General features: G+C 38.2%; 1 protein-coding gene across 3 annotated transcripts in view; it reads left to right on the top strand.

Moving 5' to 3' along the window:
• Positions 1 to 27,451, top strand: part of PDS5A (PDS5 cohesin associated factor A) — a 170,405-nt gene that overhangs the window by 106,070 nt on the left and 36,884 nt on the right. For all 3 annotated transcript variants that reach the window (XR_012434793.1, XM_045392268.2, XM_065544884.2), the window contains exons 18-26: positions 1,027 to 1,132; positions 3,687 to 3,847; positions 6,739 to 6,862; positions 7,986 to 8,144; positions 11,908 to 11,976; positions 14,328 to 14,464; positions 17,872 to 17,995; positions 18,260 to 18,464; positions 19,000 to 19,114. Coding sequence is in view for 2 of the 3 variants with exons in the window: in XM_045392268.2 (XP_045248203.1) it covers positions 1,027 to 1,132; positions 3,687 to 3,847; positions 6,739 to 6,862; positions 7,986 to 8,144; positions 11,908 to 11,976; positions 14,328 to 14,464; positions 17,872 to 17,995; positions 18,260 to 18,464; positions 19,000 to 19,114 (1,200 nt within the window). In the remaining variant the exon portion in view is untranslated. The remainder of the gene's footprint in view (positions 1 to 1,026; positions 1,133 to 3,686; positions 3,848 to 6,738; positions 6,863 to 7,985; positions 8,145 to 11,907; positions 11,977 to 14,327; positions 14,465 to 17,871; positions 17,996 to 18,259; positions 18,465 to 18,999; positions 19,115 to 27,451) is intronic.

The following is a 27,451-nucleotide window of genomic DNA, read 5'->3' as shown; positions in this document are numbered from 1 at the left end:
ATAGCATAGTAGGCTGACTATAGTTAATAATAACATAGTTTCAGATAGCTAGGACAATATTGAATGTTCCCAACACAAAGAAATGATAAGTGTTTAAGATAATGGATATGCAAATTATCTTGATCTTATCACCATGCATTATATGTCTAGAAACATCACTCTGTACCCCATGAATATTTATAATTTTTGTTAATTTTTTTATAAGTGAAAATAATTTCATCTGTATCCTATACATATTTGGTACTTTTTAAAAATGAATAATTTGACCTATACATAACACCAAAGGAAAAAGAATTAACCAAAATCTTGTTTTAAACATTTGTAATAATAATTGAATGTTCTCATAATAGGGTAATATCTTCTTCAGTTTACTGATCTCAAAACCAGAAATCACATTTGTTTTTACTTAAAATAGTACCATGTTGCTACATCTGATTTTTATTGACCAGATAATATTCTATTTACTGGTGGTATTTTGAAAAAACTAACTCCCTAATTTTTGACAATTAAATTGTTTCTAATTAATGAATCTTTATAACTATGGCATGATGCTTCTGATGACTTGCTTCTTTGCTATAAGTTTATAGAAATAGTTACTGATTCAGTAAATTACCAGCAATTAATTCATTTGTCCATGTATATGTTTATTATTTGTATTTTTTTGAGTCAATTGTCATTGCCCACTTAACCTACTATATTATTGTTTTTCTTAAAACTGAAAATGATCTGTGTATATATGGAAATGAATATTAAATTACTTATGTGAATATATTACCAGTGTGTTGTGTCATTTAATTTTAGTTTTGTTATTTTTTAGAAGAGTTACTCTTAATACATTAAGGTTTTTAGGGGGATAAACTAAGTAGAAGTTTAGTTATCAAGTAGATGACAAGGTTGAACTTTTTCCCCTCACAGAAACTCCTTTGAATTTAATATTTTAAGGTTCTATATATGTTCAGTCACAGTGTGATTAGGATATAGTTACTACTCCAGTGGTTACTGATTTATATTTTCTTCTTTTTATAGTGCACTAGTGAAATTGATGAATAAGTCAATAGAGGGGACAGCAGATGATGAAGAGGAGGGTGTAAGTCCAGATACAGCTATCCGTTCAGGACTTGAACTTCTTAAGGTATTTTTGAAACAGTTTTGTTGCCATGTATTTCTGTGGGGTCATAATTTGCCTTCCCTTCAGGATATGCAAGAGTCAGGCTTATTTCATAGGAAACTATTTGAAAGATTTAAAACCTGTGTTGGAAATCAGATTATGTAAAAGTAATATTTTTATGTTATAATATAATGTAATTATTTTACATTATAAATTAATATTTGTTTCACTGTTTATCATTTTCATGCCTTCTATGCTTGGTAGTGATTACTGTACAATCTATTCTTAGTAATAGCAAGGTGTGACTTAAGACTTAGTGGACAGGGTATGTGACTAAATCTAGGGGAGGGAATATCATCATTAAAGGGAATATTTCTTGGTATATTTGTGGGATTCTTGGGAGACTGGCATGAATAGAAAAAAGGGGTGTTTTGAGGAATAATGGGAGACAAGGTGGTTCCAGATTGTCGAGTGCCACTGGGTAAGAAAGGTACTGTCACGAGCTTTTAACCTGGCTTACAACCAGCTGCAGCCCTTGATAGAACTTTCATTGGATTGAGTAAAAGAAGGGAAGAAATTGAAGGCAAAGAGACGTGATACCACTGTGACTTACAGGAGAAGAGACAAACCAGTGCAATGGATGTTACATAGAAAAAGAATTATGGGCTCGTATTCCGAGGTTCTTAAATGTAATTTCATTGAGCTGGGCTCAATGCCTGTAATCCCAGCACTTTGGGAGGCCGAGGCGGGCAGATCACGACGTCAAGACCATCCTGGCCAACATGGGGAAACCCTGTCTCTACTAATAAAGTACAAAAATTAGCTAGACATGGTGGCACACGCCTGTAGTCACAGCTACTTCGGAGGCTGAGGCAGGAAAATCGCTTGAACCCGGGAGATGGAGGTTGCAGTGAGCCGAGATCGTGCCACTGCACTCCAGCTTGGCGTCAGAGTGAGACTCTGTCTCAAAAGAAAAAAAAAAATCATTTCATTGATAGAATTGATATGATGCCTCATGAATAAGATTTTAATTAATTTTTTTAGTAATTGAGTTGTATTTTTAAGTTCTCTTAAAAGTGAAACCACCTTTAAGGTAACATTTTTTAATAGATTGGTTTTTATTACATTTTTCTAATTTAATTCTCCAGTTTTCTATAAATAATCAAAACCACGTAAGTAAATATTATCACTGCAAGCCTTGCCAAATGAGACAGTAGCACTTAATGACCATTAAATAAGTGCTTATTGAAAAATTAATGAAGACCACCTGCTCATTCCCCTTTCTCCCTGCTTCTCTATTTGCCTCCCTAATCTTGATACTACACTAACTGAATTGTTATGAATTGTATGGAAAGTTAACTCTTTAGACATGTATCTAACTTGCTAAAAATTATTTAAGAACAGGCTCGTGCTCATGTCATAATAAGGGAATAATTATGTATTGTAATCATAATTAAAAGTTCACAATAGTGGCTTCTTTGTTGATAATTATGATGAGTGATTTCACTTGAAATATTTTCTTGCCTTGGTACAGTGGTTTATGCCTGTAATCCCAGCCAAGGCAGGAAGATCTCTTGAGCACAGGAGTTGGAGACCAGCCTGGGCAACATAGCTAGACCTCATCTCTACAAAAAAAAAAAAAAAAAAAAAAACGCCGGGCGCGGTGGCTCACGCCTGTAATCCCAGCACTTTGGGAGGCTGAGGTGGGCAGATCATGGGGTCAGGAGATCGAGACCATCCTGGCAAACACGGTGAAACTCCGTCTCTATTAAAAGTACAAAAAATAAGCCGGGCATGGTGGCGGGCACCTGTAGTCCCAGCTACTCAGGAGGCTGAGGCAGGAGAATGGCGTGAAACTAGGAGGCGGAGCTTGTAGTGAGCTGAGATCAGGCCACTGCACTCTAGCCTGGGCGATAGAGTGAGACTCCGTCTCAAAAAAAAAAAAAATTTTTTTTAGCTGGGCTGGTGCACCTGTAATCTCAGCTCAGGAGGCTGAGACCACAGTGAGCTGTGATGTTCCACCGCACTCTAGCCTAGGTGACAGAGTGAAATCCTGTCACAAAAAAAAAAAAGAAAAAAAAATTCTCATAGATTATCTTTTTGCCAGTCAAAGAAAGCTCTGAGTTAGCATTTTGTTTACATTACACAAAGATTGAGTCATTACGTATGGAGGTTTTATTTCAAGTAAGCATTCCTTCATCTAAATACAATATATTTATAAACTGATAATAGTTATTAATATTGTAAATCACATTCCATAAAAAAGGAGTTTTGTGTTCTAAGTAGCAGAGTAGACTAAGAGGTGAAGAAGAAAATAGGACAAAGGCTGTCTGTCAGTTGTGTGAAGGAATAACTGGGAGCTACTACACCACACAGTATTTCTGATAATGTCTAATTAGCCATAACTAACTGCAAGGGTGGCTAGGAGATGTATCTCTATTCTGTGTAGCTAGCATATTTACCCCAGAATTTATTTATGTATGTATTTATTTATTTATTTATTTATCACGGGAAGTATTTCTTTTTTAATGGATTAAAACAATTGTCTGTACTTCTAAAGCTGTATCTATTTTTTCAGGTTCTGTCTTTCACACATCCTACCTCGTTCCACTCTGCAGAGACATATGAGTCCTTGTTACAGTGCCTAAGAATGGAAGATGACAAGGTGGCAGAAGCTGCTATTCAAATTTTTAGAAATACAGGTCACAAAATAGAAACAGACCTTCCCCAGATACGATCGTGAGTACATTTTTTGTCCCATGGTAAATACAAAAGTTTCTAAGTGTGGGAACCATAAAATCATTGTTTTCCTTTTGTATAGGAAGTTGGGAGAGAGGAAAGACAATTTTGATTTAAAAGCTACTTTTCTGTGTCCTCTGTTTTGTCTTTCCCTTGCCTTACACCCCTCTCCCACCATTAGAATGTAGGCAGCAGAGTAAACTGAAACTACATGTTTGTTTATAACAAAATCATTTTAAGATATTAAGAATCAAAGGTTATCCCATAATTTAGTGTTTTATTTATGATTAATATCTTTCTAATCCATGTATATTCATCTTTTTTTCTGTAAATGGGTTATAAATTCAATAACTGTCACACTGCTATCCTACCAAAAAATGGGGCAAATAGTTCACTTTGGCATCTTAAAAATGTTAAGGTGAAACTTGTGCTGAGATGTTATATTTAGACTTAAAATATGCAGAAGACATCTTCTGGAGGAAAAAATACATTGCAAATGGCTGTTGAATCATATGTATTTGCAAGTAGTTCAAGGTCTATTGAACTACATACCATTTTCCTCTTATGGTAATCATAGGACAAGCAGTCTCCTGAAGTTTTTATTAAATTTGTGAACTTATAGTTTAACTTGTGAAAAATTCAGTGTTCATTGTACATTCTCTTCATTCTCAGCATTGTCTGGCTAATAAAAAAAGTTACCACAATCAGTCCCTGCCCTCGAGGAGTTTGTAGACTAGAAATAATAAACTTTATATGTATACATTATTAAAAAAAGATTATTGACACAATAGGATAGATTTTGATAAGTTTTTCAAGGGAGGAAATCCTATACATTTTTTTAAGGCAAAGGATCTATTCTTAGAGAAATTCCACCCCAAAGGAAGCAATTGAAAATGGGTATAGGTAGAAGAGGTAACTTTGGACGTGAGGAATAAAATACCTCATTCATAAGATTAATGGAGGAGAAAGGAGATAATCACTGGAAAGAAGAAGAGCACAACACTAAAGACCTCAATAACATCTCTGATGGCATCACTGGATTATACTGCTCTATAAAAAAACAAGAAGAAAGATTAAAGTTGACTTTCTGTATTATTTTATTTGGCTAATAATAATTAATAATACATTTAACAACAGTTTGATTGAAACTGTCTTCCTTTGTCATTCACGTGTTATTTTATAAGAGATCATAGTCTGGTAAATGGAACGGTGAAAGACTAAACAGATAGGAGAGAGGAAAGACATCTTCCGTGTAGAAGTGTGGCCAAGACTCAGTCAAGGAAGTCTATTTGGGCATGGACATCCCTATCTCATAATTCCAAAGTCCATAGAGACAAACTTCAGGCATATTTATAAATGTCACATCAGACTTACACCAACTAGCATATGTTCCCATTTTTGGTTAAGGTGCATGGCCTGGAGCCTGCAGTATAGCTTTTCATATCTAGCCTTCCATTATCATAAGAGGGCATTGTCACCCCTGCATTCATTTGATACCACTAACTTTATAATCTATGAAACAGGCTCTTCTCTAATAACATTAAATATATGACAAATATCTTTCCTTCTATGTTTGTTTCGCTTTATCAATTTTCTTTTTTTTTTTTTTTTTTTTTTTGAGACGGAGTCTCGCTCTGTCGCCCAGGCTGGAGTGCAGTGGCGCGATCTCGGCTCACTGCAAGCTCCGCCTCCCGGGTTCACGCCATTCTCCTGCCTCAGCCTCCCGAGTAGCTGGGACTACAGGCGCCCACAACCGCGCCCGGCTAATTTTTTGTATTTTTAGTAGAGACGGGGTTTCACCGTGGTCTCGATCTCCTGACCTTGTGATCCGCCCGCCTCGGCCTCCCAAAGTGCTGGGATTACAGGCGTGAGCCACCGCGCCTGGCCATCAATTTTCTTCTGATTATAAAAATACTTAATGTTCATTGCAGCAAACTGAAACTAGAAAAGATGTAACGAAATAGTCACCATTAACATTTGATATGTATACTTTCTATGAATGTTCATCTACTAGATGTGTTTGTCTATTTTTTATAAGTTCATATATGCACACTGTTTTCTTCATTCTACCTAATGTTTTTTCGTGTCATCAACATTTAATTTTTGGAGAGTGTTACATGTTTTTCCATCTCGTCCTGAAAGAAGACTGTTTTAGATTACTTTTCATTGTCAGTGTAGAGGGTAAGTGTATGGATTTTGAAAGAGGTGCTAATTTTCAAATCCCAACTCCCAGTTTCCTAACTTCGTCATCTTAGGAGGCTTAAATAACATCTTTGTGCTTTAATTTTCTCATCTGTGTAATGACTATAATAGTCGTCTTTGGGTGGATGTGAACATTAGTTGAATTAATCCATGCAGAAATACCTAGAATGGTGCCTGGCACATAATAGTTAGATATTTATATTGCCATCCTAGTGATATATATGTAGCTGTATCTTTGCATACTTTCTTTCACTAGTATTATTTCAGCTGCTTAATACAACTTGGTCTTTTGCTACTCTCTTTCCATAGCTACTTTGAAATAACTGAAGGGGATTATAAAAGGGAATTGAAAAATTAGCAATCTCCTACTTAGAAGGTAAATGTAAAAATATGTCATGGGATAAGCTTTAGATTATGAATTAAGGGTTACTTGTTATTTTGCATATTTGTCAGGTAGCTTTAAAATGAAAATTGTCTCCTCAAGTAGGCTTTTTCTTGAGGCATTGTATTTCTTGGTTTATACTTGGGGGCAGAGAGGGAGCTTTTTTACAAGTTTCTTTAGATCAGATAATTTTTAAGAGAGCCTTCTCTACCAGCATCCATCCATATAGGGGACGTGGAAGTCAACCAAAGGAATAATTGTTTGTTTATGGGTTTAAGAAAAAAAAAAACTATATTATTTTTTGCAGGACCTTAATTCCCATTTTACATCAAAAAGCAAAGAGGGGTACTCCACACCAAGCAAAACAGGCTGTGCACTGTATACACGCCATATTCACAAATAAAGAAGTCCAGCTTGCACAGATTTTTGAGGTATATCTAATATATAGGTTGTGTTTATATTGGTCTTTATTTTTTAAGCTGTATAGTTTGATGAAGATGGAAGCTAGATTTTTTAAAGCTGTTTATATGAAGTCCTACCCTAGGATATAAATTCCTTGTGAGCAAGGATTCTGTCTATTTTATATGGTACTGCATTCCCGGCCTGTGGATCAGATTATATGTTCAAACACCTCATATTGAAGGGTTTTGTGGTTTTTGTTTGTTTTTTAGTTTGTTTTTGAGATAAGGTTTCACTTTCTCACCAGTGCTGGAGTACAGTGATGCGATCTCTGCTCACTGCAGCCCCGAACTCCTAGTTTCAAGCATTCCTCCTGCTTCAGCCTCCCAAGTAGCTGAGAGTACAGGCACTGCCACCATGCCCAGCTATTTTTGGATTTTTTATAGAGATGGGGTTTTGCCATATTGCCCAGCCTGGTCTCAAACTCCTAGACTGAAGCGATCCACCCACTTCATGCTTTCAAAGTACGAGGATTACACACATGAGCCAGCACACCTGGCCTTACGTGTTTATGTTAGAACGTTTTACTTAATTTTAGCCTTATTGGTTCAGTGGTGCATTTATCCTCAGAAAGTATTAGTAGATAATTTTGAACAATCCAGTTTTAAGTACCTAAGAGCCCTACCTGACAATCCTGTTTCCCTTTCTTTACTTATAATGACTGGCCTCATTTTACTATTAGAAATGTATTCCTATTATCATAAATTGAAGGTAGTGTGACCAAAACCCAGTGAACTCTTACTTTGTATGATTTAAGGTCATTTAAAATGTTCCCACAGGATAAGAAATCCACCAATATAGCAAATCCATTGTTGTAAATTAGTCAAAAATAATGCTGATTTCATGAAGCAAAAATTTTTTTTAACTTCTTTTGAGTTTTATTTTTTATGTTTTTTCTACATTCTTTCAATCTTGCTAAATTTTAGTAGGTGAATTAAGTACCAGGTGTCTTAGGTTGAAGTTAGTTATGATCATATTAGAGAAGATTGGTTTGGGCATGATAAATTCAGGAGGACCAGGAAAATGTACTGTTTCAGTAGAGTGTCTAGATATTTATCAAACAAATTGGTAATTTTGTCTGTTTTATTTTTATAGCCACTCAGTAGGAGTCTGAATGCTGATGTGCCAGAACAACTTATAACTCCATTAGTTTCATTGGGCCACATTTCTATGTTAGCACCAGATCAGTTTGCTTCCCCAATGAAATCTGTAGTAGCAAATTTTATTGTGAAAGATCTGCTAATGAATGACAGGGTAAGTTTCTCATTTAATTAAATTGAGAATCATGAGACTAAGACTGTTTACATCTTCATCACAGAAACACTTCTGTTTCTATGTAATTCTCTTTTTCTTTTAAATTATTCTATATTGGTTCTACTTATTTATTATTTAAATTCCAAACTACTTCGTTATTTCATGGTAGCTATTACTACTAGAATTTCACACTTAAGAAACAAAAATTAGAACATGGGATTGGTGAATCATGAAAGTTAAATATAAGTAAAAGCTATTTTCCTGACCCTCAAAAGACAGTTTATCATTTTCTGGAATGTTAGAATTGGGTTATTTTTGTTTTTTGTTTTGAAGACAGAGTCTTGCTCTATACCCCAGGCTGGAATGCAGTGGCTCGCTGCAACCTTGGCCTCTTCTCATTCCTCAGCCTCCCAAGTAGCTGGGATTACAGGTGCCTGTCACCACGCCTGACTAATTTTTGTATTTTAAGTAGAGACGGGGTTTCACCATGTTGGCCAGGCTTGTATTGAACTCCTGACCTCAGGTGATCTGTCCACCTTGGCCTCCCAAAGTGCTGGGATTACAGGTATGAGCCACCATGCCTGGTTAAAATTTGTTTTATCAGACATTGTTAGAAATCTAAGTGGATTAGCCAGGCATGGTAACGGGCGCCTGTAATCCTAGCTACTCAGGAGGCTGAGGCAGGAGAATCACTTGAACCGAGGAGGGAGAGGTTGCAGTGAGCCAAGATTGCACAGTTGCACTCCAGCTTGGGCAACAAGAGGGAAACTCTATCTCCAAAAAAAAAAAAAAAGTAAGTGGACTTGAATTTGACTAATTTTTAAGATAATACACTGTACTTTTGGCACTAGATTTATTGATGTCTGTGTGCTCTGATTTATTACCTCTGTCTAGGTTGGAATGTATAGATTGAAAAGACTCCCCAAATGAATTTGGAAACACACCTTAATTAAGAATCACTGCTAGCAGGGCGTGGTGGGTCACGCCTGTAATCCCAGCACTTTGGGAGGCTGAGGCGGGTGGATCACCTGAGGTCAGGACTTCAAGACCAGCCTGGCCAACATGGTGAAACCCCGTCTTTACTAAAAATACAAAAAAAGTAGCCGGGCGTGATGGCGAGTGCCTGTAATCCCAGCTATTCGGCAGGCTGAGACAGGAGAATCGCTTGAACCCAGGAGGCAGAGGTTGCAGTGGGCCAAGATTGCGCCGTTGCACTCCAGTCTAGGCAACAAGAGCAAGACTCTGTCTCAAAAAAATAAATAAAAGAATCACTGCTTTACCAAATGGATCTGAATTAAATCTGTTGTTATTGAATAAAGACACAGATATGCTGGATCATTATGGATAACTTTCAATTAAGTGTTAATTTGTCACAAATCCAACTTATCCAAAGTTCCTAACTCTCACATGGTTCGGTAGTCTCGAGGCCTCAATATCAGGAACTTAAAGACACCAGCTAGTATACTTTCTGTATTTGTACCACCTCCCACTTTTGAATGCAGCAGATAAGAAGAGAAGAACATGGCCTAAGTCTCATTTCCCACACCACATATCCTTGCTGCTGTTTTTACTTTTGGTAGATGTGGTTGTCAACAAAGGTGAAATTTAAGATACCTCTTAAATGATGATTGTTGATAGATTGTGTTTTCAGATGGTCTTTTTTATTGTGGTAAACTATACATAATATCAAATTTGCCATTTTTAAGTGTTAACATAATAGCCACATTGTTATCTAATCATCACCATCCCATCCAGCTCCAGAATTTTTTCATCACCCCAAACAGAAACTCTGTACCCATTAAGCAACAACTCTCCATTGCCCTCTGTTCTACCTTCTGACTCTATGACTGCCTGTTCTAGGTATCTCTTATATGATATTTGTCCTTTTGTTTCTGTTGTATTTCACTTAGCATGTCCTCAGGGCTCTTCCATGTTGTAATATGTATCAGAATGTTGTTCCTTTTGTGGCTAAATAGTGTTCTATTATATGTATATTTTTGTTTGTATATATCCCACATTTTGTTTGTCGATTGATAGATACTTGGGTTGCTTCTACGTGTTGGCTATTGTGAATAATGCCGATATAAACGTTTATGTTCCTGTTCTCCCATTTCTTGGGTATATATCTAGGAATAACATTATTGGGTTACATGTCATTTTCCTTTTTAAAAAAGCAATAGCCGGCCGGGCGCAGTGGCTCACGCCTGTAATCCCAGCACTTTGGGAGGCTGTGGTGGGAGGATTAAGAAGTCAGGAGATCAAGGCCATCCTCGCTAACACGGTGAAACCCCATCTCTACTAAAAATACAAAAAATAGCTGGGCGTGGTGGTGGGTGCCTGTAGTCCAAGCTACTCGGGAGGCTGAGGCAGGAGAATGGCGTGAATCCGGGTGGCAGAGCTTGCAGTGAGCCTAGATCGTGCCACTGCACTCCAGCCTGGGCGACAGAGCAAGACTCCATCTCAAAAAAGAAAAACAAAAGCAATAGCCATACTAGTGCATAAGAAGTGGTATCTCATTGTGATTTTGATTTGCATTTTCCTATAATGATGTCAAGGATATTTTTTCTGTGCTTATTGACTACCCTGTATATCTTCTTTGGAGAGCTATTAAATTCCTTCACCTACCCCACTCTTCTTTTTTTTTTGAGACATGGTCTCACTCTGTCACCCAGGCTAGAGTGCACTAGTGCAACCTTGGCTCACCGCAACCTCCGCCTCACAGACTCAAGCAGTACCTCCTGCCTCAGCCTCCTGAGAAGTTGGGTCTACCAGCACATGCCACCATGCCTGGCTAATTTCTGTAGTTTTTTATAGAGACAGGGTTTCGCCATGTTGCCCATACTGCCTTCACCCGCTTTTAGTTGGGTTGCTTCTTGTTGAGTTTTAAGAGTTGTTTACATTTTCTGTGTATTAAACCATTGTCAGATATTTACCAGATCCAAGATCATGAAGATTTCTCCCTATGTCATCTTTTCAGAGTTTTATGGTTTTAGCTATTAAATTGAGATATTTGATTCATTCTGAGTTAATTCTTACGTATATTAACAATCTAGTTTCTTTTTTTGTTTGTGTGTTTGTTTCTTGTGGATATCCAGGGGTTTTATGTTTTGTTTTTGTGTTTTTGAGACGGAGTCTCACTCTGTAGCCCAGTCTGGAGTGAAGTGGTGCAATCTTGGCTCACTGCAACCTCCGTCTCTTAGGTTCAAGCAGTTCTCCAACCTCAGCCTCCTGGATAGCTGAGACTACAGGCATGCACCACCATGCCCAGCTAATTTTTTGTATTTTTAGTGGAGGCGGGGTTTTGCCATGTTGGGCAGGCTGGTCTCATTGACCTCAAGTGATCCACCTGCCTCAGCCCCCCATAGTGCTGGGATTACAGGCACTGACCCTCTGCACCTGGCTGAATATCCAGTTTTTCTAGCACCATTTGTTGAAGAGACTGTTCTTTCCCTAAAGGTGGTCTTGGCACCCTTGTCAAAAATGAATTACTATATATGCAAGGGTTTTCTGGGTTCTTTATTCCATTGGTCTGTATGTCTGTCCTTGCCAGTACCAGCCACACTGTTTTGATTACTGTAGGTTTTATAGTAAGTTTCAAAACTGGGAAGTATGAGTCTTCTAACTTTGTCCTTTTACAAGCTCTGGTTGGTGATGTTCCCATCGGTTTCTCAGAGGCTGTGTTGATCAACATGAAAAACTTAATCAGCAAAAAGTTAAATTTTTTTCTTCATGCTAATAGCTAAATTTATTCAATTGTCTATAGTCAACAGGTGAAAAGAATGGAAAACTGTGGTCTCCAGATGAAGAGGTTTCCCCTGAAGTACTAGCAAAGGTAAATTTGTTTAGGCCTTGATAATCTTCATGTTTAAAAAAGGAACATTTGTAGTTATCTTCCTCACCTTTTAAACATTTAATAAACAGAGATGGGATCTTGTTGTGTTGCTCAGTTTGGTCTTGAACTCCTGGGCTCAGCTGATCCTCCCACTTCAACCCCCATGAGCTTGAGCCATTGTGCCTAGCCGAGAGCCTTTTTTATTCAACAAGCTTTTCTTAAGGAGGTGCTTTATTTTAAAATTTATTTTAAAATTCTTTGCAAAAAATTGTTTCTTGAAGACACTGTAGTTGTCATTGTTTATTATATGTCAGTATCTTCTGCCTGCTAAAGCAATCTCAATGAGGCTGTTTTCTAGAGAGGTTGTTTATAGAGTGACGGTGCTGAGAGGCATCTTAAATCCAGCCTCACCACCACTATCTACAAGCATATGAATATTAACTTGGCAAAGATAGATAATTGTCAAGCTGGTCACTGTGGCAGATTTGGGATTTCAAATAAGATTGTATCATCTTTGATAATCTGTTTCACTTTTTGTTGCTTCATAGTCATCATATATTCTATCAATTCATTTTTCCTGGTTGTCAATAAATACAATAAATAACACTTTGGTTTTTTTTCGCACCTATAATCCCAGCACTTTGGGAGGCAGAGGCTCGAGGATCGCTTGAGCCCAGGAGTTCAAGACCAACCTGGGCAGCATAGTGAGCCGTGTCTCTACAAAATATTAAAAATAATTTAGTTGGACTAGGTATGGTGGCTCACGCCTATAATCCCAGCACTTTGGGAGGCTGAGGCGGGCAGATGGCTTGAGATCAGTTCAAGACCAGTCTGGCCAACATGGTGAAACCCCTTGTCTACTAAAAATACAAAAACTAGCCAGGCGTGGTGTTGCACGTCTGTAATTCCAGCTACTTCAGAGATTGAGGCAGGACAGTCGCTTGAACCTGGGAGGTAGAGACTGCAGTGAGCCAAGGTTGTGCCACTGCCCTCCAGCCTGGGCGACAGTGAAACTTGGTCTCAAATGATAATAATAATAATGATAGTAATAATAATTTGGCCGGGTGTGGTGGTGCATGCCTATAGTTCCACCTACGCAAGGAGGAAGCTGAGGCAGAAGGATCGCTTGAGCCCAGGAGGTCAAGGCTACAGTGAGTTGCGATCATGCCAGTACGCTCCAGCCTGGGTGACAGAGCAGATAGATGATTGTTACTAAATTTGTGGATTTAATAAATGTAAAGCTCAGTTTAAAAGTGGTGGATTTGGGATTTAAAATAAGATTGTATCATCTTCCTTGATAATCTGTTTCACTTTGTCTTGCTTCATAGTCATCATATATTCTATCAATTCATTTTTCCAGGCTGTCAATAAATAAATAATACCTTGATTTTTTGGCTGGCTCTTTCACGTATATTGGTAACAATCTTTTGACTAGACATTTCTAAGTAATTATGACTACCAATAATTATAGCAATTCCCTTTTTTTTGGGGTCAGAATGTTAAATGAGACTGAATCAGACTTGATGGTTTCTTCAAAGTAGTCTTTCAATACCACAAAACTATGAAACTCGAAAGTTATTTTCAGTCACTACAATCAATACAGTTTTTTTGTTTGTTTGTTTTGTTTTGTTTTGTTTTTTTATGAAACAGAGTGCTCTGTTACCCAGGCTGGAGTGCAGTGGCACAATCTCGGCTCACTGCAACCTCTGCCTCCCGAGTTCAAGCAATTCTCATGCCTCAGCCTCCTGAGTAGCTGAGACTACAGGCATGTGCCACCATGCCTGGCTAATTTTTTTTTTTTTTTTTTTAAGTATAGACAGGATTTTTTAGTATATACAGTGTTTCAGCATGTTGGCTAGGCTGGTCTCAAATGCCTGACCTCAAGTGATCCACCTGCCTTGGCCTCCCAAAGTGCTGGGATTATAGGCGTGAGTCACCACGCCCGGCCTGTATAGTTTAAATTGTTTTTAAAGTATATGTTTTCAAATAGTTTCAAAATCTTGGACAAACGTCTAAGTATGAAAAGCCTAAATTCTGGAACCAGACTTTTGAGCAAGTTATCTATCATAATAATGTGTCTCAATTGCCTTATCTGTTGGGAAAAAAATCTTCCTCATAAGAGTTTTTTGAGAGATTAAGTTAATACATGTACAGCTCTAAGAAAAGTATCTGGCACTGGTTAAGCACAGAGTAAGTATTAGTTCTTATTGTTACTGTTATTATCCCATAGATATATTTAATGAAATGTCTGCTGATGGAGATGAATAATCTCATTAATTAATATAAATTAATTTTCCCTTTAATTGGAATTTTAAGTTGCTCTCTTTTTTTAGCATGTTAATATTTTATAGGTACAGGCAATTAAACTTCTGGTAAGGTGGCTGTTGGGTATGAAAAACAACCAGTCTAAATCTGCCAATTCAACCCTTCGGTTATTATCAGCGATGCTGGTTAGTGAGGGTGACCTGACAGAGCAAAAGAGGATCAGGTGAGATTTGTCTTTCTTTCCAGTTTTATTAGTGCTGAAATTTTGGTAGAATTTACATAGGAATTATTTACCTAATGAATACTGAATGGTGTAATTACACCATGTTCTTCAGGGTCAAATCTTATGTACTCATTTAGGGCTTGTCTGTCTGTTAGTATTGTTATTTTAATAGTGCCAATATATTTTTCTTCATTCCTAAAGAAGAGGAACTTTTTCCCGTAAATATGTAATCATAATCACTGTATTGTACTATTACAGTTAGCATCAACATTTAGTTCAATTAAACAAATATTTGTTAAATTTCTGCTCCATAAAACAGTGTGAAAAGCATTGTAGCAAAAATAAGTAGGAAAAGTGCCTGCCTTCAAAGAGCTTCCCTGTATTACAGTGCTTAAATAAGCGGAGTGACTCAAGTCTCATGAAAGTAATAAAAATTTCAGTGGCAGCCAGGCACGGTGGTCCATGCCTGTAATCCCAGCACTTTGGGAGGCCAAGACGGGCGGATCACGAGGTCAGGAGTTCGAGACCAGCGTGGCCAATATAATGAAACCCCGTCTCTACTAAAAAAAAAAAAATACAAAACTTAGCCAGCGTGGTGGCACATTCTTGTAATCCCAGCTACTGAGGAGGCTGAGGCAGGAGAATTGCTTGAAACCAGAAGGCAGAGGTTGCAGTGAGCTGAGATTGCACCACCACACTCCAGCCTGGGCAACAGAACGAGAGCCTGTCTTAAAATAAATACATAAATAAAAATTTCAATGGCGACTCGAGAGAGTTTAAGCCTTCTTGTTGTTGTACGAATTCGGGTGTGTACACATGTGTGTGCACACAGAGATTGTTTACATTGTTACACATTTTCACTTTTAATCTGTAAAATTGCCATCTCATTTTAAGATGAAAATAGAAGCTCGATTTTTCATGATCCTGGTTTCTTGCAAATTCTTGATTTAGTAGGGGCCAAGATTACCAACATAGATAACTAAAGTATTCTACATATGATGCATTCCTGTTTAAAAATTTGTTTTAGAGGACAGAGGTTTAATCATTCCTTTATGAGGCTGAGCACAGTGGCTTACGTCTGTAATCCCAGAAGTTTGGTAGGCCAAGTCAGGCGGATTAATTGAGGTCATGTTGAAACCCTATCTCTACTAAAAATATAGAAATTTAGCCAGGTGTGGTGGCACGTGCCTATAATCCCAGCTACTGGGGAGGCTGAGGTATGAAAATCGCTTGAACCCAGGAGGTTGAGGTTGCAGTGTGCCGAGATCATGTCATTGTACTCCAGCCTTGGCTAGATATGTGATAGTGCTATGCTATTAATTTTTTTAAAAATTATTATAATTAGGAATAGAATCTCACTATGTTCTCCAGGCTAGCTGGGCTCAAGCAATCCTCCTGCCTCAGACTCCTGAGTAGTGGGACTATAGGTGTGCACCACCACACCCTATTTTTATCATAGAATAAGCCAAGGGCAGCCTTTTATAACACTGTTTAGAACTGCGTTAGGGATAATGAAAGCTTTAAATTGGAGGTAATTATGTACAGTATATGGCAAAGGCATAATAATAACAAGCTCTTACAAGTTAGTGATACCTAGGCAGGGCCCCCCAGTGGAGAGGACGATTAGCTATTATCAGTTTACTTTTAAAAGTTTAACATCACTAAATGCAGTCAATACAATTTGAACTTAAGCAGTACCTCTTTTCCTTACAAATCAAAAGAAAAAAAAAATTTTATAAGCAATAATTCCTCAGTATGATCATGGAAATGGGTTCCTTCATTACTCCTATGAGTATAAATTGGCAGGACTCTCGATGCATTTTTGCATCGAGATCCTCAAAAATGTTATCCTTGACTCTTTATTTTCACACTCATAATTCATGAGTATAAAAAGAATCATATGAAAGCATATACACAAGCATGTTCCTGCAGCATTATTTTCCATCACAAAAAATAGGGGAATGGTTAACCATGGAATGAACACCCATTAGACAGATCCTAACTGGATATCATATAATATAGTATTACCTTTTCTAAGCTGCAATTTCCTCATCTTATGGAGTGAAAATTAATTGAGATAAAGCCTATAAAGTGTTTTTCACACCTGCCTGGCATGGAGTAAGCACTCACATAATAGCTATTAATTTTGATTCCTGAATGAATGCCATAGAAACCATTTGAGGCTCCCTCATTGTTACCAGTGCTCATTGTAACAATCCTGTTGTCCAAGAGTGCCAGGTTTTTTCCTCTGTATGCTTAGCAACAGTCCCAGTGGGTTCCGGCTAGCTTTCTGCATTTCGTGAAGTGGTCACAATAAATATAAAAGCCATGCTGTGTTCCACATAGAAGTCGAAGTAGAAAGACTCCCATGCCATACCATTCATTGCCACATTTTACCACATAAGTAATAAAAATTCATACTGTGGGGGTGGGAGTGCCAAGGCTTCATAGGTTCCATTTGAAAACTGTATTCTGCAAAAGGAGGTCAGCCCCAGAAACTCAGACAGACACTGGCTCTTATATTTCATATCCTTTAGGTATTTGTCTGGTACTTCTTCCCTCTTAACTGCAGCCCTGCCATTTCAGCATGCATAAAGCTAGATTCCTGTTACATGTTTATATGCAGGAAATAGATTTTACATTATGATAGGTGATTTTTTTTTAATTCTTTGTGGTTTTTTAAATCAAGTTTTCTTTTTTTTTTTTCTTTTTTCTTTTTTTTCTTTCTTTTTTTTTTTTTTTGAGACAGAGTCTCACTCTGTCGCCAGGGTGGAGTGCAGTGGTGTGAACTTGGCTCACCAACCTCCGCCTCTCAGGTTCAAGCAATTCTCCTGCCTGAGCCTTCCGAGTAGCTGGGAGTACAAGTGCGCACCACCATGCTCAGCTAATTTTTTTGTATTTTTAGTAGAGACAGGGTTTCACCATGTTGGCCAGGATGGTCTCAATCTCTTGACCTCGTGATCCGCCAACCTCGGCCTCCCAATGTGCTGGGATTACAAGTGTGAGCCACCGTGCCCAGCCACTTTAATCAAGTTTTTGACAATCAATATGTATTTCTCTTAAAATGAGGGATACTCCTGATGTAAAGAGTTTTTCCTAACCTTGCAATTACTGTGGTTGCAAGAATAAGCAGAGTTGTTGGGATGTGGTCAAGTATCTAACTTAGAGCTGGACTAGAAATGAAGGCAGGTAAATTTGTAATCAGAAAGTCACAATGATTTGATTTGATTATGAAAGTCACAATCCCTTGTGTTAAGTTCATGGACTCAAAGTAGCTTTCCCATATTTGTACTTCATTTTAAGCATAAATTATCCTCTAAGGACCCTACATTCAAAAAGGGACAAAAGCATTTTTATGAATGATAATGGTTATAGGAAATGTTTATTTCTTTTTTGTTTGTTTATAGTAAATCTGATATGTCTCGCTTGCGATTAGCTGCTGGTAGTGCCATAATGAAGCTTGCTCAGGAACCTTGTTACCATGAAATTATTACCCCAGAACAGTTTCAGCTCTGTGCACTTGTTATTAATGTAAGTAACAATCTTATTTTTGTCAATTACTTGTCTTCAAAGTTGAATACGTTACTTTTCTATGGATACAAATCCATTTATTATGTGAATATATGCACAAAAGGTACTGCTATTATTACCTGTTTAACTGTCTTCCAATTATTATATTATTTATTCCCCCATATAATTATTTTTTTTAATTGAAGAAAACATTAAGAATACTTAAACTGCTGGGTTTTTCTTTAATAAATGGTTGCCAATTTAAGTTTTTCTGTGCTGCTGTAGGATGAATGTTACCAAGTAAGGCAGATATTTGCTCAGAAGCTACATAAGGCACTTGTGAAGTTACTGCTCCCATTGGAGTATATGGCGATCTTTGCCTTGTGTGCCAAAGATCCTGTGAAGGAGAGAAGAGCACACGCACGACAGTGTTTACTGAAAAATATCAGTATACGCAGGGAATACATTAAACAGAACCCTATGGCTACAGGTAAGTAACTCAAAGTTCTCTGTGCGCAAATATATTTTGTCAGTGTATCAATTTTTAGTTTTTTTTTTCTTGTCATGTGTTTTTATTATGGTTTATAATAAAACTGGGAGTTTTATAGAATACTGTCATTGTAGTTATTATGTACTTAAAAACTGAACTCCTCAGTCCTGTTTATGCTGTATTAACTCCTGGCAAACTGCATTTTTCCTACAGGATCAGGAGTGTGGTTTAATTTGAACATATTGCTCGGATGTCAGACTAAATAATTTTTTCCTAGCTTTGCCAGGGACCTGTTGTTTAATGGGTTTACTATCTGATACCTTTGACTTTAATATCTTTCAAAAGTGAAATATAACTCCATACCAGGTACCAGAAAAAGAAATTGAAAAGTGAAGTGCAAAGTATTTTAGTATCCAGCTATCATGTTGCGTCTAATTTAGAAATAACTGAGGGAAAAAATGGAAACTTAAGTGGTTAGAACTCAGTCCACTAAGACATTTTATAAAGATTGTTTTTAATAATGTTTTTACTTCAGAGAAATTATTATCACTGTTGCCTGAATATGTAGTTCCATACATGATTCACCTTCTGGCCCATGATCCAGATTTCACAAGATCACAAGATGTTGATCAGCTTCGTGATATCAAAGAGTAAGTCTTGTTTTTCGAGAACTCTAAAAATTATGTTTAGTTTTCAATAAATGGTAAATTATGTATTGTTATGTTAATATTTCCATTAGAATTAGAATCTCCTTATGGTTTTATTCATTTATTATAAATTGCCAGTTTCATCTTTCAAAAATTTTCCCATCTGCCAGGTTTTGGTTGTTCATTTTCTGTTTGTTTGCAGCTAGTCAAGCTATCCAAGTCTTTGAAATAGGTTAGTTTGGTTATCTTAGATATTATATTTGATTTTTACTATTTATTTTGAGAGAGTTTGAATATGAGAAGAGTACTGAAGTGTGTGAAATAATTGGAGTTGGAACTGAAAACAGTGGAGCATATTTTTTATTCTTTGTTCTGTCTAGCATGCAAGAGCTTCGAGTATCTTTAAAAATTTTTTTGGATACATAATAATTGTACACATTTATGAGGTACACATAATATTTTGGTACGTGCATATAGTGTGTAATGAGAAAATCAGAATAATTAAGATATCCATCCCCTCTTCATCCCAGGCAATCGGAGCTGCAGTGAGCTATGATCAAGCCACTGCACCCCAGCCTGGGTGATAGAGTGAGACCCTGTCTCTAAAAAATAATAGTAACAATAAAATTGTTAAAATACAAATAAGTTATTGTTAACTATAGTCACCCTACCGTGGTATCAAATGTCAGAACTTATTCCTTGTATCTAAGTATATTTTTGTACCCATTAACTAGTCTCTTTTTTTTTCCCCCGAGATAGAGTCTTGCTCTGTCACACAGGCTGGAGTGCAGTGGCACGATTTTGGCTCACTGCAACATCTGCCTCCCTGGTTCAAGTGATTCTCCCATCTCAGACTCCTGAGTAGCTGGGACTGCAGGTGCTTGCCACCACTCCTGGCTAATTCTTTTTTTGTATTTTTGTTAGAGATGGGGTTTTACCATGTTGGCCAGGCTGGTCTCCTGACCTCATGATCCGCCTGCCTCAGCCTCCCCAAGTGCTGGAATTACAGACATGAGCCACTGCACCTGGCACCCAGTCTCTCTTTATTCCCCCTTTCCTTCTACACTTGACAGCCTCTGGTAACCACCCTTCTACTCTCTGCCTGTATAAGATCTTCATTTTTATTTTATTTTATGTTTTTAATGAGACAAGTTCTTATTCTACCCCCAGGCTGAAGTGCAGTGGTGTGATCAGGGCTTATTGTACCCTGACCTCCTGGGCTAAAATAGTCTTCCACCTCAGCTTCCCGAGTAGCTGGGACTACATGTGCCACCATGCCCAGCTAATTTTTATGTTTTTTGTAGAAATGGGGTCTCACTGTGTTGCCCAGGCTGGTCTCAAATTCCTGGACTCACGTGACCCTCCTGCCTCAGCCTCCCGAAGTGCTAGGATCTTCACTCTTTTAGTGCTCACAAAAAAAGTGCCTTCACACTTTTAGTGCTCACATATGAGCGAGACCATGTGATATTTGTCTCTGCTTGGCTTATTTCACTGAGCATAATGACTTCAAGCTCTGTTCATGTTGCTGAAAATGACAGAATTTCATTCTTTTTTATGGATGAATAATTTTTCATTGTGTGTGTATATATCCTACATTTTCCTAATTAATTTATCTGTTGAGGGACACTTAGGTTGATTCCATATCTTGGCTGTTGTGAATAGTGCTACAGTAAATATAGAAATGCATCTGTCTCTTAGATGTACTAATTTCCTTTCTTTTTTTTTTTTTTGAGACAAGTGTCACTCTGTTGCCCAGGCTGGAGTGCAGTGGCATTAATTTAACTCACTGTAACCTCTGCCTCCCCCACTTCAAGCTATTCTCATGCCTCAGCCTCCCAAGGAGTTAGTACTACAGACGTGTACCACCACGACCAGCTAATTTTTGTATTTTTAGTAGAGACCGGTTTTCACCATATTGCCCAGGTGGGTCTCCAACTACTGGCCTCAAGTGATCCACCCACCTGGGCCTCCCAAAGTGCTGGGATTACAGGCATGAGCCACCGTGCCTGGCCAAGATATACTGAATGCCTTTATTTTGGATATATATCCAGCAGTGGGATTGCTGGACGATATGGCAGATCTGTTGTTGGTTTTTTTTGGTGTTTTTTTTTTTTTTTTTTTTTTTGAGAAACCTTCTTTTTTTTCTCTCTCTCTCTTTATAGAGATAGGATCTTGTTATGTTGCCCAGGCTGGTCTTGAACTCCTGGGCTCAAGCAGTCCTCCCACCTTGGCCTCCCAAACTTCTGGGATTACAGGCATGAGCCACCACACCCAGCCTGGGAAACCATGGTGTCCCCACTGACTGGAGCACTGAGTAGTCACGAAAGTTCAAGCACAATCAGTGCCCTGCTCTTTGTCCCCAGTTCATCCCAGGTGGTTCTGCCCATCTAGCACTCCCAGTGGTTCTCATGGGACAGGACTGGAGTGGGCTTCCCAGACTTGTGGAGAGCTCAGAGTTCCACCTCCAGTTCCCTCCTCTCATCTCAGAATTTCTAGGGAAATTGTGTGCAAGTGGTGTTCTGACAGTTTAGGAGATCAGGGTGGTGCAGTCTGAAATTGAACTGTTTCTCTTACCAGTGGTGGCATCACTCAGTTCTTCTCCTGCTTCTGGTGCATTAAAGATGGTATTCTTGTCTTAAATATTTTCTAGATGTTCTACCATCTTGCTGAAATCATTTCCATTTTTGTGTATCTTTAAACATAATTTTTAAATTACCATGTAATTTGAAGTTCCAAATAATGTTTTTCATGGCGGGTGTGGTGACTCTCACCCGTATTCCCAGCTACTTGGAAGGCTGAGGTGGAAGGATTGCTCGAGCCCAGGAGTGGAAGGCTGCAGTGAGCTCTGATCCAGCTACTACATTCTATCCTAGGTGACAGGAAACCCGGTCTGGTTTTTTTTGTTTGTTTAAGGTTTTCAAAATGTAGTTACATAACTTTATGGAAACTAGTAAGTTATTGTGTCAGAAACAATTTTTTTGTTAATTGTGTTAAATATATATAGCAGAATTTGCCGGTTTTAACCACTTTTAATCATACAATTAAGTGGAGAAATGTCCAGTGACTTTGCCCTTTTATATTAATTGGGTTATCTTTTTGTTATTGAGTTGTAAGAGTTCTTTTTGTATTTGGGTATTTATCTCTTATCGGGTATATCATTTACATTCTTGATAGTATCCTTTGATGCACGAAAGTTTTCACTTTAATGAAGCCCAGTGTATTTTTTCTTTTGTTGCCTATACAGTACTTTTGTTATCATAATTAAGGAGCCAAATCCAAGTTTATAAACATTTTTTACTGTGTTTTTGGCCAGGCACAGTGGCTCACGCCTGTAATCCCAGCATTTTGGAAGACCAAGGTGGGTGGATCACCTGAGGTCAGGAGTTCGAGACCAGTCTGACCAACATGGTGAAACCCTATCTCTACTAAAAATATAAGAAATTAGCTGTGTGTTGTGGCGAGCACCTGTAATCCCAGCTACTCGGGAGGCTGAGGCAGGAGAATCGCTTGAACCTGGGAGGCGGAGGTTGCAGTGAGCCAAGGTCGCACCGTTGCACTCCAGCCTGGACAATAACAGCAAAACTCTGTCTTAAAAAAAAGAAAATTTTACTGCATTTCCTTCCATGACTTATAGTTTTAGCTCTTTAGTTAAGATCTTTGATCCATTGTAAATTCATTGCTGCAGGTGGTATAAGGTAAACATTCAGATTCATTATTTTGTTTGTGAATATCCAATTTTTCCAGTACCATTTGTTGAAGAGACTGTTCTTTCCCCAAAGATTGGTTTTGGCACCCTTGTCAAATATCAACTGACCGTATATGCAAGTGCTTACTTCTGGGCGCTCAATCCTATTTAATTTGTATGTCTGGCCTTATACCATGTAACTCTGTCATTACTGTAACTTTATAATAAGTTTCAGAGTTGGAAAGGCTGATTTCTGTTCTTTTTCAAGATTGTTTTGGCTTTTGATATTTCCTATGAATTTTAGGTTGCATTTATCTATATTTCTAAAAAATTCCATTGTTCTTTGATAGGAATGGCATTGAATCTGTATATTGCCTTGGGTGATACTATCTTACCAGTATTAAGTCTTCTAATCTGTTAGCACAGGATGTCTTTGCATTTATTTAGGCCTTTAATTTTTTTTTTATTTTATTTTATTTTATTTTATCTTATTTATTTTTCCAGCACTGTTCTGTAGTTTTCTAGGTACGGGTCTTTGTCTTCCTTGGTTAAATTTATTTCTAAACATTTTATTCTTGGCCAGGCATGGTGGGTCACACCTGTAATCCCAGCAATTTTGGGAGGCCGGAGCGGGAGAATTGCTTGGGCCTGGGAATTTGAGACCAGCCTGGCAGCATAGTGAGACTTTGTCTCTTTTTAAAAAATTAAACAGAAAAAAGAAAATGGGTTATTGATGTCTGCAGTTCTTATTAAGGCACTCTATTTCTCCCTTCAATTCTGTTGATTTTTTGCTTCATAGATTTGGGGACTTTCTTGTTTGTTTTGTATATATTTATTACAGTCACATTTTCTTGCTAGATTGACCTTTTATCAGTATAGTCCTTGTGGTCTCTTGTTAGCTTTTTGACTTTAAATCTGTTTTATCTAATAATAAAATAGCCACTTATCTCTACTGTTACATGATATATCTTTTACCTTAAAAGTAATTACTGGCCGGGCGCGGTGGCTCAAGCCTGTAATCCCAGCACTTTGGGAGGCCGAGACAGGCGGATCACGAGGTCAGGAGATCGAGACCATCCTGGCTAACACGGTGAAACCCCGTCTCTACTAAAAAATACAAAAAAATAGCCGGGCGAGGTGGTGGGCACCTGTAGTCCCAGCTACTCGGGAGGCTGAGGCAGGAGAATGGCGTGAACCCGGGAGGCGGAGCTTGCAGTGAGCTGAGATCCGGCCACTGCACTCCAGCCTGGGCGACAGAGCCAGACTCCGTCTCAAAAAAAAAAAAAAAATACAAAAAACTAGCCGGGCGAGGTGGCGGGTGCCTGTAGTCCCAGCTCCTTGGGAGGCTGAGGCAGGAGAATGGCGTGAACCCGGGAGGCGGAGCTTGCAGTGAGCTGAGATCCGGCCACTGCACTCCAGCCTGGGCGACAGAGCCAGACTCCGTCTCCAAAAAAAAAAAAAAAAAAAAAAAAGTAATTACCGATAAGGAAGGAGTTTTGCTAAATAGCTGTGTATTTTCTTCTTTTTTTTTTTTTTTGAGACAGAGTCTCGCTCTGTCACCCACGCTGGAGTGCAGTGGCGCGGCGCGATCTCTGCTCACTGCAAACTCCACCGCCTCCTGGGTTCACGCCATTCTCCTGCCTCAGCCTCCCTAGAAGCTGGGACTACAGGCGCCCGCCACCACGCCCGGCTAATTTTTTTATGTTTTTAGTACAGACGGGGTTTCACCGTGTTCGTCAGGATGGTCTCGATCTCCTGACCTCGTGATCCACCCGCATTGGCCTCTCAAAGTGCTGGGATTACAGGCGTGAGCCACCGCGCCTGGCCTTAGCTGTGTATTTTCTGCATGTCTTGTTTTTTGTTGAATTCCTCCAATTTTGCCTCTTTCTTTTGTATTTAGTTGACTTTTTTGTGGTGAACCTTCTGACTTCTCTTGTAAAATTTTTAGCTATTTCATTAGGTTTTAGATCACAGCTGACACCTCAAATTTATAACAACCTATTTCGAATAATAGTAAATTTGTTTCAATAGCTTATGGACACATTGCTCCTCTACATCTGTATTTTCCCTCCCTTTATTTTTTATTATCACAAATCACATCTTTATAGGCTATATTCCCATTTACTTAGATTTACAGTTACTGTTTTATGCATTTGCCTTTTATTTTTATTTTTTTTATTTATTTTTTTTTGAGACAGAGTCTCACTCTGTTGCCCAGGCTGGAGTGCAGTGTCACAATCTCGGCTCATTGCAACCTCCGCCTTCCAGGTTCAAGCAATTCTCCTGCCTCAGCCTCCTGAGTACCTGAGATTACAGGTGCCCGCCACCAAGCCCGGCTAATTTTTGTATCTTTGGTAGAGACGAGGTTTCACCATGTTGGCCAGGCTGGTCTCGAACTCCTGACCTCAGGAGATCCACCCACCTTGGCCTCCCAAAGTACTGGGATTACAGGCATGAGCCACCACGCCCAGCCGCATTTTCCTTTTAAATCATGTATGAAAAAAATGAGTTATGAGCCAAAGTACAATAATACTGTCTTTTAAATGTACCTATATGGTTACTTTCACCAGATTTACTTATTTCTTCTTGTGGCTTTAAATTACTATCTAGTGTTCTTTCATTTCAGCCTGATAGACTCACTTTAGCATTTCTCATACGACAGGTCTGCTAATGACAAACTCCCTTTGCTTTTGTTTATTTGGAAAATGTGTTGGTTTTGTATTTATTCTTGGACAAAGACAAATCTTATATAGGATATAAGATTCTTTAAAAAAAAAAAAAAAAAAAAAGATTCTCGGTTGATGAGTTGTTCATTGACCCCGTTCATCAACGGGGTTTTTTGTTTTTTGTTTTTATAGAACTTGAGGATATCATCCCACCACTGCCTCTTAGCCATTATGGTTTCTGATGAGAAATCAGCTGTTATTCTTATTGAGGATCCTTTCACATGAGTCACTTCCTTCTTGGCTGCTTTGAAGAGACCTTTATCCTTTATCTCTTTATCACATGTTCAACCATTTGACCCTAATGTGTCTCAGTGTGGGTCTCAGATTTCATCCTGCTTGGAGATCACTGAGTTTCTTGGATGTATAAATTCACATCTTTCATAAAATTTGCAAGTTTTTGACCATTATTTCGTCAAATATCTTTTCTGCCACTTTCTGTCTTTCCATTTGGGAATTCCATGATGTGTATGTTAGTATTTCTGATTGTGTCTTGCAGGTTCTTTAGATTTTGTTTTTCTTCATTCTCTTTTCTTTCTGTTCAGACTGAGTATTTTCAATTGACTTATCTACAGGTTTGCTGAATCTTTCTGCCTGCTGTAGTCTGCCATTGAATCCTCCTAGAGTGAATTTTTAATTTCAGCTGTTATACTTTTCTGTCCTGGAATTCCTGCTTGGTTCGTTTTAATTATTTCTGTCTCTTTATCAGTATTCTCTGCTTGTTCATACATATAATTATCTTTGTTTCTTTTATCTCATTGAGTATATTTAAGACAGTTGATTTAATGTCTTTGACTAGTCACTCTAAAATCTGGGCCTCCTCAGGGTTAATTCCTAATTCTTTCTTCTCCCCTGTGAGTTAGTCATATTTGCCTGATTATGTGATTTGTAGTTTTTTGTTAGGAATTGGACATTTTAAGTACTATAATGTGATAACTCTAAAAATCTGGTTCTTCCCCTCTTTCTAGATTGCTTTTGGTTCTTGTAGGGCGCAGTCCACCATTCTGACTTTTCTAAACTACTTTCACAAAGTCTGTATTCCTTGTTTTGTGTAGGCCTTGAAGTTATAGTTCTGTTATCTTTATGGTCAGCCTGTGACCCTGACATAGATTCCCTTCACTGTTGAGACTCATCCCCTCTCCCATCAAACCAGGTGTTTACCTCCTGGTTGCTGGGTCCCATGAGCTTCCAGAGTTCTGCACAGGTGATTATGAGTGGTTTTTTCCAGCTTTCGTTTTGTTGTTGCAATTGATATCTGAAATTTCTTAACTCTGCCGTTTTTCTGACATCAGTAATAATTTATTTGAATTTGGAAAATCTTACTTAAATATAGCCTTTAATGTTTATTTAATTTTTTTTTTGCTCTGTCGCCCAGGCTGTAGTGCAATGGCGCCATCTCGGCTCACTGCAAGCTCCACCTCCCGGGTTCACACCATTCTCCTGCCTCAGCCTCCCGAGTAGCTGGAACTACAGGCACCGGCCACCATGCCCGGCTAATTTTTTGTATTTTTAGTAGAGACGGGTTTTCACTGTGGTCTCCATCTCCTGACCTCGTGATCCACCCGCCTCGGCCTCCCCAAGTGCTGGGATTACAGGCATGAGCCACCGCGCCCGGCCACCTTTAATGTTTAATGATTACCTTTCTCCTTTATTGATATTCAGTAAGATAAAATTGAAAATGAATTCATTAAGAAGAAAATAATTATTCATAATTATACCCCCTAAAAGCCCATCATTGCTATTAACAGTTTGGTCTGTATCTTTCAACACTTTTTCTTCTTTATATGTTATACTTCCTTAACAAATATTTATAGAGTACTTTCGACGTGCCAGGTATGCTAGGTTCTTGGGCTGTGAGGTTATGTAATATGAGTATCATATATATTCCCTTAAGGTTTACAATCTAATGGAAGATGAAGAAGGGTGAAGAGG

The sequence above is a fragment of the Macaca fascicularis genome, chromosome 5 (assembly GCF_037993035.2).
Source record: "Macaca fascicularis isolate 582-1 chromosome 5, T2T-MFA8v1.1".
In the NCBI taxonomy this organism is placed as follows: Eukaryota; Metazoa; Chordata; class Mammalia; order Primates; family Cercopithecidae; genus Macaca; species Macaca fascicularis.
This window is presented reverse-complemented; position numbering and strand designations above follow the sequence as displayed.